Source organism: Mugil cephalus, chromosome 8, assembly GCF_022458985.1.
Source record: "Mugil cephalus isolate CIBA_MC_2020 chromosome 8, CIBA_Mcephalus_1.1, whole genome shotgun sequence".
Taxonomy (NCBI): domain Eukaryota; kingdom Metazoa; phylum Chordata; class Actinopteri; order Mugiliformes; family Mugilidae; genus Mugil; species Mugil cephalus.
Window position 1 is genome coordinate 16264510 of NC_061777.1, and position 12832 is coordinate 16277341.

At 42.8% G+C, this 12832-nt stretch overlaps 1 protein-coding gene across 2 annotated transcripts; it reads left to right on the forward strand.

Annotated features, from left to right (window-relative positions):
* The first annotated feature begins 1403 nt into the window (after positions 1-1403).
* On the forward strand, positions 1404-9567 carry nr2f1a (nuclear receptor subfamily 2, group F, member 1a). 2 transcript variants are annotated; one of them, XM_047591101.1, is made up of 3 exons: positions 1404-2613; positions 4006-4530; positions 8335-9567. In XM_047591101.1, exons 1-3 carry the CDS (start codon positions 2181-2183, stop codon positions 8607-8609), a joined length of 1233 nt encoding a protein of 410 aa, XP_047447057.1. In that variant the 5' UTR covers positions 1404-2180; the 3' UTR covers positions 8610-9567. The 2 variants fall into 2 exon arrangements, with proteins under 2 accessions (XP_047447057.1, XP_047447056.1); XM_047591100.1 differs by having other exon boundaries at positions 1410-2613; positions 4003-4530.
* Positions 9568-12832: the final 3265 nt, after the last annotated feature.

Here is a 12832-nt window from a genome sequence, read left to right on the forward strand (position 1 = left end):
ATGAGGTTGTAATTGTACAACGTACGCTAGATGGCAGCGCGATCCAGACATTTTTGAGTTGGAGTGGTCGTAAGCCTGCAGAAACCCTGGTACAAAAAAGCCGGAATCCCCATGCAAATTCCCAGCAACTTCACATGATTTCGAATTACTGTCATTATTAAGACATAATGTGACACCAGCTCAGTGATTGTGGAGACTGTAGGACCTTTTTTAATTATTAAATATTGCTTATTCCTCCGTCTAATTTTAGAGATTTTCGGCCGTTGGCAAGGCATCTCGTTTGTATAGCGCACTGTCTTTTCTGCATCATTTTCCCAGTGACATATTCCTCCTTTTATAAACCGGTTTAAACTAAATTGCAAGTTTTAATCAGCGAGACTGTGCCGATTACAGACGGCGATGTACCGCAATGCGCATGCCAAGGACAAAACAGCGTGTGAAAATATAAACCCACCTCAAACCAATAATGCCATCCGTTAATTTTGTAATAAAGACAACAGTCCAAGACAAACCATCTTGAAACTTTGGGGAATTTCAGAGACAGAATCGCCCTTTCACCGTTGCGCACAGTTTTTGGTTTATTTGTCGTGCGTAAAAGCTTTGTCCCCCTTGCTTTTACCCCGCTTTTTTTGCTATTCTATCCAGGGTTTCTTCCTCTTTTTGGTGACAATAGACGGCCCATACTAATCAGGTTTCAAAGTAAATAGCAGCGCGGGGCGAGCTCAATGTAAATTGTGCCTGTCAGAGCCCCCCAGCCCCTCCAGTCGTAGATGGCAACACTGCAAAAAATATCCATCTTTAGACATCAGTCAGTTCAGTATCGAGTCTGGAAATCTTGGATTTATCCAAACGGGAGACTGAATATTCCTTCTTGGGCGAAATGCTTCTACTTGTTTCCAATTCCAATCGATCCATCGCTGTGCATTTTATTACAGCGACTGTTCATTTCTAAAGGAATCTCCGTTCATACTGTGCTTTACTTCAAGATATTGATTTCGGAGAAAAACTACAAACGCTTTCAGAGTGCGTTTGAGAAACAGTTGTATGCGGCGAGGTGCTGTTGCTTTTTTTCTTTTTTTTATACTGTATTTTCAGAAAACATAACATTTTAACACTTGAACACGAGACCCAGTGGCTTATTGGGTTGGACATTTTTTGCAGTGAATGAACGGAGGGGGACTCTAACCAATGGAGAGAAAGAGAGGGCTTGGCTATAACCTTAGCCTCCCATTTTCTCTCTCCCTCTCCCCCCTCTCCTCCTCTCCTCCTCCTCTATGCAGGGCTCTGGCCAGTCAGTCGCCTTTGATTATCAGTCTCCAGCAGCCCCTCTCTTGGCTCCTTGACATGAGCACCATATAAGGCGCAGCGATCTCCATAGAAACGTGTCAGTTTCAATAGTAGTGTCAAAGTTCACTATATACAGACATTCGCGCAGATCCCCCGTTTCGGAAACATTGCTCTGCTGGTCCTCCCGTTTAAGCGCATTCATTTTTGGGTCTCTCCTTCTTCTTGCATATTCTATTAGTTGTTGGTGTTTTTCTTCTTCTTTTTTTATCTTTTCTCTTCGTATCTCCATTCCTCCTGCTGGAGAGAGGTGAAACTATACATGGGCACTTCATTCGGCGACGCGGCTTTCTTTCGCTGCTGGGCGAGATGATGAGGTTTATTTAAGAATATAGATGTAAAAATCCGGCTCTTCAGTTTTTCCTCCCCTCCAATACGACGAAGACGGGAGTGTAAAGGAGCAAGGGGAAGAAAGGAGAAAGGAATTTATCTCCGCAGCACTTTGGATCGCGTGTCTTTCCAGCAAAAGGTTTTTTTCGTTCCTGCGTCCATGTGAATCGCTCCTGCCTTTCCTTTGTGGCTATTTTATACCAAACTGCAATTTGTTACGTCTGGACTCGGGTTTTCCTACAAGATTAGGGATTCCTGAATGGCTGACTGCAATTTACCTTGGAACTGGCCTCCCGATACTTGCATATCCTGATCGGGTGCCTATTCAATCGTCCTCCTGTATTTTGAATGTATTGATCGCGTTGTACTCCCTTCTTACCCCATATGAGATTGCGTGCTCCGATTTGACTTTGCACTCCTCCGTCTTTTGAGAGCTCGTTTTTCTCCTCCACGCTTCATAAACATCGGCGATCATTTCGCTTTATAGCACTTTCCGGGGCCGAGATATGGCAATGGTAGTTAGCGTCTGGCGAGATCCGCAGGAAGACGTGGCCGGAGGACCTCCGAGCGGCCCCAACCCAGCAGCGCAGCCGGCGAGGGAGCAACAGCAGGCGGCGTCGGCGGCGCCGCACACTCCGCAGACCCCGAGTCAGCCTGGACCCCCGTCCACGCCGGGCACCGCCGGGGACAAGGGGAGTCAAAATTCTGGACAGAGTCAGCAGCATATTGAATGTGTGGTTTGCGGAGACAAATCGAGCGGCAAACACTATGGCCAGTTCACCTGCGAGGGATGCAAAAGTTTCTTCAAGAGGAGTGTACGGAGGAACTTAACATACTCATGTCGTGCCAATAGGAACTGTCCCATTGACCAGCACCACCGAAATCAGTGCCAATACTGCCGGCTGAAGAAGTGTTTAAAAGTGGGAATGCGGCGGGAAGGTGAATATATTTTTAAAGCCCACTCATGATTACGCATCCTAGTAAGGCTGCCATGTTGCATTAAGGTCACAGGCTATACGGCTGGGCATACTGCAGTCTCCATCCATGTTTTTGAAGGATGTTTGCATGAATGGTTAGTCTTTCTGCCTATGTGGGAGAGGGGTAAAAGGCCAGTGCAGCCAGAGCAGCTTTGCTTGTGAATGCAGGTCGCCTGAACAAAGCGCCTCGTCTCGCTGACCCTTTTATTTAGTTTTTTCTTGCAGAATAAATTGCACCATCTTCAAGCAAAGGCGTTGGGTCCAACAAGCCCATTTTACGTATAGGTTTTAGAGCGGAAGAGTGTGGTGTGTATGTGAGTGTTTGTCTGTCAATGTGTGTGTGTGTGTTAGTGTGTGTGTGTGTAGCGAGGGTAATAGTCTCTTCCCTAACAGTCCCTTACGTATGGGCATCTTACTAATTTATAATTATACAGTAGGATTTGGAAATCGCGCGTGTGTGTGAATGTAAAATGAACACACTACAAACCCACGTCTCTGTGTGTGTCTCCTTATGCTGAGTAGACAGCTCAGACACACTGAATGATGTCGCTGAAGTTGTTCACGGCTCATTGTTTTGCTTGGTGCATTACAGGCCGTGTAACTTTCCTCTCTATGTCAACTGTTTGATTCCAATTTGTGCAGACATCCCTCAATTTGACTCTGTGATTTGCAGTTCAAACTACAAGCCCATGTATAACGTACGCTGACTCCCATTAATATTTTATTTTTAATACTAAGCAGTAGCTAAATTCCTTTTATTCCTAGCTGATCCTTTGATGTGGGCAAAATGTGAAAATGTAGTCGCGTTTAATGGTAATTATCAATCATATTTCTTACACGTATGTCCACATTTAATAATTATTAAAATAAACAAAACCCCAGATAAATTAACGTTAAAGTAATGTGCAATTACGCCCTGAAATATCCATCGTGGCAGACGTGTTAAATTTACTTTTGCACAAACAGAAAATGTGTACGCTTTGTTGATAAATGTGAGGATATTTTCATTTGCATATAACCCTGCTGTATAGCCTGAATCCTTAAATACAAATGCAAACAGTGTGAAGACTGAGGGACATAGCACATGTGTTTGAAGGAGATGTTTATGTTGTCGATAGAATAATTTGCTCTGAAATATTATGGTCTTACGGTCAGAAGCTACAGTAGTGTTTTGAAAAGCATACTGATTTTTTTTATTTTTTAATTATTATTATTTTATTTTATTTCAGTGCATGCCGTTTTACTGAGAGCAAACACACTAGCTGTAGCTTGCTTGTCGGTTGTAAAACTCATGAACAATGTTTATCAGTCCTGGATGCACATTTCCTCTTTTTCTCTTTCTTTTTGTCAGCGGTTCAGCGAGGACGAATGCCTCCAACCCAGCCCAACCCAGGCCAGTACGCGCTGACGAACGGGGACCCTCTGAATGGCCACTGCTATCTGTCCGGATACATCTCGTTATTGCTCCGGGCCGAGCCTTATCCGACGTCCCGGTACGGGAGCCAGTGCATGCAGCCCAACAATATCATGGGCATCGAGAACATCTGCGAGCTGGCGGCTCGGTTGCTCTTCAGCGCCGTGGAGTGGGCGAGAAACATCCCTTTCTTTCCCGACCTGCAGATCACCGACCAGGTGTCCCTTCTCAGGCTGACGTGGAGCGAGTTGTTTGTGCTTAACGCTGCCCAGTGCTCCATGCCTCTGCATGTGGCCCCTCTGCTCGCCGCGGCGGGCCTCCACGCCTCCCCGATGTCTGCGGACCGCGTCGTGGCTTTCATGGATCACATCCGGATCTTCCAGGAGCAAGTGGAGAAGCTTAAGACCCTGCACGTAGACTCGGCAGAGTACAGCTGCCTCAAGGCCATCGTGCTTTTTACATCAGGTGGGTGTCCAACATGTCACATAGGAACATGTCCATGGGCTAATCAAATGAGGCCTAGTTCCAGTGATTTTACTGGGAGCGAGACTCCCATGGCGAAAGGCAGTGGCGTCAAGAATATGGCTGTCAGGTCTAGGCTGGTCACAAATCTGAGTTTACGAGATGTTTGTGTTGCAGATGAAACAGCTATTTTGTCAACAGCTCCCTACGTATCTACTTACACGCATTCCCATGTCAGTTGTAGCCGCAGCATAGGACGTGTAAACAAATCCAGATTGAGCGAGCGCATCACGTTTTTAAGTCCATCACTCACTGTAATACCTTTTAAACAACGGAATATTAACAATGTATCATTTAATAATTACCCGGCTGAAACTTTTCTCGAACGTGTCTGAACCGAGACCGAGATTTTTTCGCGTCCATAAATTTTGGAACAGGTGTCAAATAATTGAGCGTAAAGATGAAATAGTCTATGACTGTGTGATATATGACAGCTGATGCATTTACGAGTGTGGGTGCATGCTTTTATCCTTGTTTTTTTTTCGCGCACAAACACATGTCTTGGGGGGCAGGAAATAATCCTTAGCAGAGTGAGATCAAAAAAGGCTGATGGAAGTTGACTGTTATGTCAGTGCATCGCCTCTGTAGGACACAGAGCAGCACTGCTGCATAGACTGTTTGGAGATTAATCTTAGCTGACCTATTAATTTCTTAGTTAGTGAGGATAGTTTCTCTTGTCGCACAGCTTTGAAGCGTAATCAGCAGCAATTTTTAAAAGTAACCTACATTGGTGATAGCTTAATTGATGGCTGACTGGGGCAAGGTCCCTATTTACTCGCGGTGCGTAATTTAGATGCTATTTTGGAGTTAGTTGTGTACGCTTGGTGCCATTAGGCCCGTTATGTCAGGGGAGTCTGGCGATTATAGGATGGGAAAGGAAAGTCTCGCGAACAGGCCCTAAACTACTTCTGAACTTATTTTAAAGTTTGGACCTGATTGTTTTATATTTGGTCCATGACAAAATTCTACAACAAGGTGGTAAATAATCTATAATTGGGCAAGCTTGCGATAAAATATTCAGCTTTATTTTAGTTTTCAGATTTGGTTTTATATTGAAGTAATTGGCACTTTGAATATCCCTGGAAAGCGGCATAACTCCATTTTATATTGGATGGCTCACACTTGTCTTCTAGCATATTTCAATATTTATTTCTAACTTCACCTAGAACTTCACCTTTACTATATATTATATTATATTATATTATATTATATTATATTATATTATATTATATTATATTATATTTTTTATATATTCTTTTTTTTTTAATTATCCACACTATAATATAATCTTATACAGTGTGTATCTTAATAATACAGTCAGGAGTTTGGTGTTCGACAGACTTGTAAATAACAATTCCGAGTTTGTACTGCAACGTACATAACCATTTTCAGCGTTTGTCTTTTGTCAAATATTTTACCACACAGTTTTTCTGCAGTTAGAGGACTTTCTACTTGAGTATATTTTTAGTTTCAAGGCGATAATAACTACTGTTTAGTTTGGGGTTTGGCAGCTACAGGTTAATTTGAGACACGGAATTCTGAGGGCGTGCTGAGAGGTAAATGTGCGTTTTAACACAAATAATAACGCATTATGCCTCAGTTGCTTTCCTTAAGTAACGTGACAGGCTGACAGATTTGCTTTATTTACTATTATCCGACACATTATCTAATGTAACCGTGTGCAATGACACAGTGGATCATACTTTTGCACGGCGTTCAAGTAAATCGCCCCAGATTACCCAGTAAAAACTCCATATACACATTAACATCCCCCATGTTTTCTAACAGATCATTTAGTTAGTTTGATGGGCTACAACTGGTGTCGGCTATTGAAAGGCACGTGGCACCTTGCCAAGATCAGCGTGGATTGTTTGCCTTTAATAACACCAGACTTGTCAGCATTTGATGCATAAATAATTGTGGCCAGGCTAAACTATTTCAGCACAGTTCAGGATCATTGTCTTACATTAGCTCCCTATCCACATGTGCACACTGCGGTGTGTGCCTTTGCTAACTCCCAGAAACAGTCGAATCTGGAAGCTATCTGCTCCTGTGTCTGAGTCTATTGAGGTTGTGGGGTGCAGTGTTGCAGGCTGGCTTTATGGGGAGCTATGGGGTGTCTTCGGCCAGTTTTCTCTTGATGCATACATTCGACTGCAGCATATTTCCTGATATGCTTTGAAGTCCAAGATCGCTGCATTGGAAAATCCATGCCAAGTATTATGTTTTACTAGAAATTCCCAAATGTAATTAATTTCAAACGTATTGATCGCTGTAGATTTTAAAAGGGACACTCAGCGTTAATCCAAAGGGATTTGCATACATGGGGCTCTGACCGGCCGGACTAAGGTCACAGTAAATCACCCCGAGATCCCAGCGTTGCCCCCGGGTTCATAAGGTTATTGTGTCTGGCCATAGTGAGTTATAGCACTGAGACATTAAGAATAGGCTTAAAAGCCTCTGTTCCGTGCGTTACGTATAGTGCTTAAAAACTAACGCGACCTTTCTTGTGTAGTTTTACAAAAGCACATCTTAATATAGATCTTTTAAGGACAGCCTCACGTGGGACCTTATACGCAACCCGTTACGCTTCCTGCGTTTACAGCACTTTATAAGCTGCAGAACACACATGCTTGCGTTGTGTGGAAAACAGATCTTTTTACAACAGACTAAAACATGTGAGACACTAACAAGCATTATACGCTTTTGTCTATATTGAAGCGTGGCCGCACAAGCCACCAGTGAGCAACCAAACGCTTCTCGCCTGCGTTATTGCACAGGCTCATTTTCTGACATTTTAAGTCGCGTCTGTATGACTATTGACTTCACCTCCTCTAACAAATTTGATTGCTTTCAGCGGCCTGTCCTATAGGCTCCATCGAAAAACAGGCCAAGAGTGGTCTATGGAGAAAAGAGCGGCGAAATCACTTAACAGCTTACTGCAGAGTAATTAGGTCACATTACATCCAGCGTAATTTCAGATTCATCAGTGCCGTTTATGTTTCCTTATACTTGAATCCCCAGAGTCCAGACATCAAGAGCAGCGGCCTTTAGGCCTATACCCTACCTTTGCCTTTTGCTCTACTGCCCCGCCACTTCTTCGCCTGCACACCTACAGCACTGTTTTCATGACATTTAGCTCTATATTTTTGTTGATCGTTGTAGGGACAGGCAGCGACATCCTCCCCTGAGCTGTGCATCCCCTGCTCCAGCAGCAAGTCCCTTGTTTATTCTTTATGACAGTCCCACTCGCTCAGTGTGATGTAGCATGTTTGGGCAGCGTGTTTGTCCATTCCACATTGTCAATAACACGTAATGGCGGGTGTTGAATGATAACCAAAGCGCTTTTGCAGGGCGTAAATTGGGTATGGCAAGGTGTACACTTGCTAAAGCGGAGCTTTCTTGAGGCAAAAACAGCCCGTGTGGCGTTGTGTTCAAAATTTGATTTGTACAGAAAATGCAGCAATCAATGACATTAGAATTGTATGGCCTATATTTTAAAAAATATCCGTAACCAAAAAGCTATCCGTGGATTTAATGTAACTGCTGCTCTTTTGCTTTGTGCAAGCTTGGTGACCTGATATTGTTTGAAAATTAATTCTAATAATATACTTTTAGCCTACAGTAGTTGTTCTTCTTAACGTATAATATCTGTAATCTCAGGGAATTTTCCATAACATACTCTGCCTTGGGGTTTGGAGAGGTAAGGACTCTAACCACAATGTTTTTGGTGTGTGTGTTTCTCAGACGCTTGCGGCCTATCGGACGCTGCTCACATCGAGAGCCTACAAGAGAAATCCCAGTGCGCCCTGGAGGAGTACGTGAGGAGCCAGTACCCGAACCAACCTAGTCGCTTTGGGAAGCTCCTGCTGCGGCTGCCCTCTCTGCGCACCGTCTCCTCTTCGGTAATCGAGCAGCTGTTCTTCGTCCGCTTGGTAGGTAAAACTCCTATTGAAACCCTCATCAGGGATATGCTATTATCCGGGAGCAGCTTCAACTGGCCTTACATGTCCATCCAATGATCCTTATATGAAAGTGGAAAAAAGAGAGGAAAAAAAGGACCAAAATTCAGCAACCCCCATCCCATCCTCCTTCAAGAAGACTATATATAGGACCTTTTCTGAGAAACTTGGAAGACATTACTTTTTTTCTGTCTTCTGGGACTGTGATGGAATACATTATGTACAGAAAAATATTGGAACTGGACTTTACACATGTGTAAATCCACCCTCATCTTCAAGAACAATACTCTTCATTTTGTAAAATACTAGTCTTTATTTTCCTTTTTTGTAAAAAATACAAATAAAAAGAAAAACATCATATGCGCAGTAAGAAAAAAGAATCAAGACTTAGCGGGAAAATAATGTTTCCAAGCAATTATAAGAATTGTCCTGTGTCTATGTACCTCTCTGTTTTGTATTTTTTCTGGTTCTAAACCAGGGTTTCTGTGATTCTATACTAATAATTTTTTGATATAACCTTTTGCTTCTTATAATGAGTGCGATATATGTTGTCGAAGCTATGTTCTCCAAGAATTAAAATTGAAGTGAGAATTTAAAAACAGAAAAATAAAGAAATTTAGACAAATAAGAAACAGTCTAATCGCTATGACAATATCACCACTGATGGTTGAACTTTTCCCAATTGATACGATGGACCTGCAACAGCAGCAAACTGACCTCCAGGACATTTTTACTGACATTTTTACTCCAGGACGTCTGGGGCGCCTTTCCCCGGGCCATGAGTGCGTGTGGAGTCGATCATCAGTCAAAGAGGAGAGACATGAAAAGCAAAAGCACTTTTAATATATCATTTCAAATACATTTTGTTTGTTTCGTCTTGAAAATTTTCATTGTTTCTTGAATTTTATTGGTTGTTGCCTTCAATTTGCTTACTCCATGATGCAGCTTTTTGCAGAAGGGTCGGTTGATGAAGTTGTGTGATGGTGACTGTACTATTAAAAAAAGAAATAGGCAACGATGTCTCTTTCTCAAGCCTCTTCCTGGAAACAAATGTAAAGATGCTCGGGGATTTTTTTTTAACCCATCCGAGGGAATCGTGCGCCTCTGGTTTCTATAAGAAAGCGCAAGTGAAGTTACTGAGTCAGAAACATATAATTCTGAATACACTCTTTGCCACTATTACACCTACGAGGAAATGCGGGATAGACAGGATTACGCATGGTAATTACACAAATAGGAACATATCTTACGATTCAACAGACCCACTGACATAACTGGCGTTGCGGATACAAAGGAGGAGAGACTGTACGTGAGGATCTACGGCAGTCAAGCCTCTGCCAGCTCTGTGAGCGAATTAATGTTTAATATTTTTCCCAGACAGCAAGGGAAGCCTGCGCACCACACAGAGCCACCTCTATCCTTCCTCCCGTGGCTTAATCAAGGTGATTCTCCACAAACCAAACAATATTCCCCCTCTCCACCGTTCCTAAAAACTCTGCCTTGATAGTGCATGCCTCAATATTGATGTGGGCGTCATTTGGCAAGAGGGTTAGGCCCCGCTGCAAAGCTGCTGTGATATGCGTGATCAATCTGGAAAATGTATTTTACAGCATGTAAGCCAGTCGATAGGAACACCGAGTGTGATGCATTGTGTCGGAATAGAGAGGAGGAAGGAGAGGGAGGGCGGAAGAGGGAGGAAGAGAGAGGGTGGAGAGACTATGGAGCCAGTGCTGAGACAAATGAGAGGAGAAACGTTTTAGAAGGAAGTCAAGTGTACGTGTGTGTATGTGTGAGGAAGTAAGACAGAGATATGGCCTTGGTTTGCCTGCACATTCAGAGTGTAATGAGTGCATCGATAAGTCCTCAACGTGTTAGACGGGTTACATAGAGTTTCTGTCCTTGCATTGGTCCGTCTCCGAGCGTTCCCTCTTTTTGTTTCCACAAAGGAGGAAGCTCAAATATACACCTGAATCCACCCTCACTAGCAGCACTGCGTTACACTCACACCCCCCCAAAAAATTGATGAACTGGAAGAAAGAAGAAAATGGGGTTTCTATGTGATAATTATTACAAATTGTCTGTTGGTCCCCTCCTTTCTTCATCATCAGACGTCTTGCTTGTGTTGCCCACATCTTCATCTGCTGACTGCGGCGATGAGGGGCAGCAGAACAGGAGCTGGACTGCATGTAGCACGTTGCAAATCCCCGAATTTGATACTGCCATATTTGTTATCCACCTTATATGACTGGGGGGAGGGGTGTGGTCTATGGAGGTGGTGATTTACTTTTGCTTGTCTCTATCGAATGCTTCGGGATTAAAGCATTAATTAGTTTGGCGCTAATGCTGGAGTGGGGTTGTGCTTCAGGTTGTCCTCAAATGCTCTCTTGCAAGAACATATTCTTATTCTTATGACTGATGTCTGTTTCTGAATATTGTACCTAATGCTCCGAATCGACCTGTCTATAGCACTGGGTCTTATAGTCATAATACGCATTGTTGTTACTTAAGCTGTACATAAATGCGACATTTCTTCAGTTTGGTTGTTGTTTCCTTGTTGTGGGTTTCATTCTCCCCGAGCTTTAGGTCGGGTGGAACTTGGAAGAATAAGCTGATGGGGCCTCTCCTTTAGAATCGAGGCAGAATAAATTAATTTGACAAAAATACAAAAATAAAAAATAAAAATAGTAACAGATACACGAATCGAATCCAGCAACATTTAAAACACACACCATCGGAACACAATATTTAACCAGTTTATTTATTTACATATATATGCATTTTTTAAATTAAATAATAATAATAATCCATAGACTCGTTTCATGGATGAGAAGGAGAATACATGTTAGAAACGTTTGTTTTTCAAAGACAACGAACCTGGCTTCATCGTGGCCCTCACCCCAGTGTAGCTCTGGACTAAATTGTTTGCTGGGTTATTAAACGCAGCTTTCAGCTGGTTGTCTCCACATAATGTATTCAAAATCCCTCCAGAGTAACTATCTTTTATCCTCTTGCTGAGAGCATTCTGTTGTACAATTGTTACACTGCGGGCTATATAAAGCAATAGTTCAAAAACAGATGAAACGGTGGCATGTGTTCCTAATTAACGTTTCTGTATAGGCAATACAAGAAGAACACATGAGGACTGTAGGAAAAGTGATATTTTGTATTTAGGCTACGGACCACTTCTGATTCCCTTCACTTTGGCTGAAGATTAAATTAGTGTATTGTGTAACACTTCAAATAATATGCTTTAAATAACATCTCTATTTCCTTTATTTATTTATTTTTAAATCAGCAGTTTATCATCAAATGTATTATCCTCTGATGTAATAACATCATTACTTTGGGAAAGTGAAATAAAGGGAGACAGAAAAGTGCAAAGAACAATAAGAGAAAAGTAAATGCACTGTCAGATTGGAGCATAGCTGCGGTGGGTAAGGGAGATGGATATGTGGTACACTATAGGCTCCATTTGTGCCTCTGTAATTTCGGAAACTCCGGTTACCAAAGTGTTACTACGAAATGAGTTAAATAACCATTTACCTTTGTCTGGTTTCATTCATCAAACCACAAGTGGAGGACTCCTAACACGGGGGGCTATTTGTTTGCTTTACACAAGCAGCTGGGTGCGATTTCACGTTTGAGATATCTGTCTGAAAGCGAAACATTTATTATCCTAAGTTGTCAGCAAGCCTATTTCTCCAAAACCCTCAATGCAAACCAGTGGTTTTATGCAGCAGCGGAAATGTCCTATTGGCGTCACACGTCACTACATTTCACTTATAGTATTCTGCTTCCCCTGGTCACATTTGACAAATACTGTTGTTTGAGACAATAACAATTTCCAAATAGCTTCTCCGTGTATGAATGGGGGCCCCTGTGAAGTATGACACGGCTTATTTCTCATATTGTCTTGTGCGTAAAAATGATGACAACACGGGACAACAAGTGCTCCGCCGTGACTACCACGCACCTCGTCCGTACACGCTCGCAAAATGGCTGGAAACGCATAGTGAGGACAAATGTCAAAAATTAAATGGATTCCCGGGAGATGTCTCTGATATATCCGCAAACACCTCGAGATTCCTGTTGTATTGACTGAACACAGCCATCGAGAGAGACTTGTCGCACGGTTACAGTGTTCAGAGATCTGTCCGTCGACCACATAGGCAACCTTTGAGCCATGGATCAAATCCACCCCTACGGGGGTATAAAATATGTCTCGTTGTGAATGTAACGCAAGGGGACGCCTCCCTCTCGAGTACGCGCGCCATTGCGCGCAC

Excerpts from the sequence above, each read along its gene's own strand:
- nr2f1a (XM_047591100.1), top strand. The coding sequence starts at position 2,181 with ATGGCAATGGTAGTTAGCGTCTGGCGAGATCCGCAGGAAGACGTGGCC. Across the intron at positions 2,614-4,002 it reads AGTGGGAATGCGGCGGGAAG|CGGTTCAGCGAGGACGAATG; the intron begins GTGAATATATTT and ends TCTTTTTGTCAG. Across the intron at positions 4,531-8,334 it reads CATCGTGCTTTTTACATCAG|ACGCTTGCGGCCTATCGGAC; the intron begins GTGGGTGTCCAA and ends TGTGTTTCTCAG.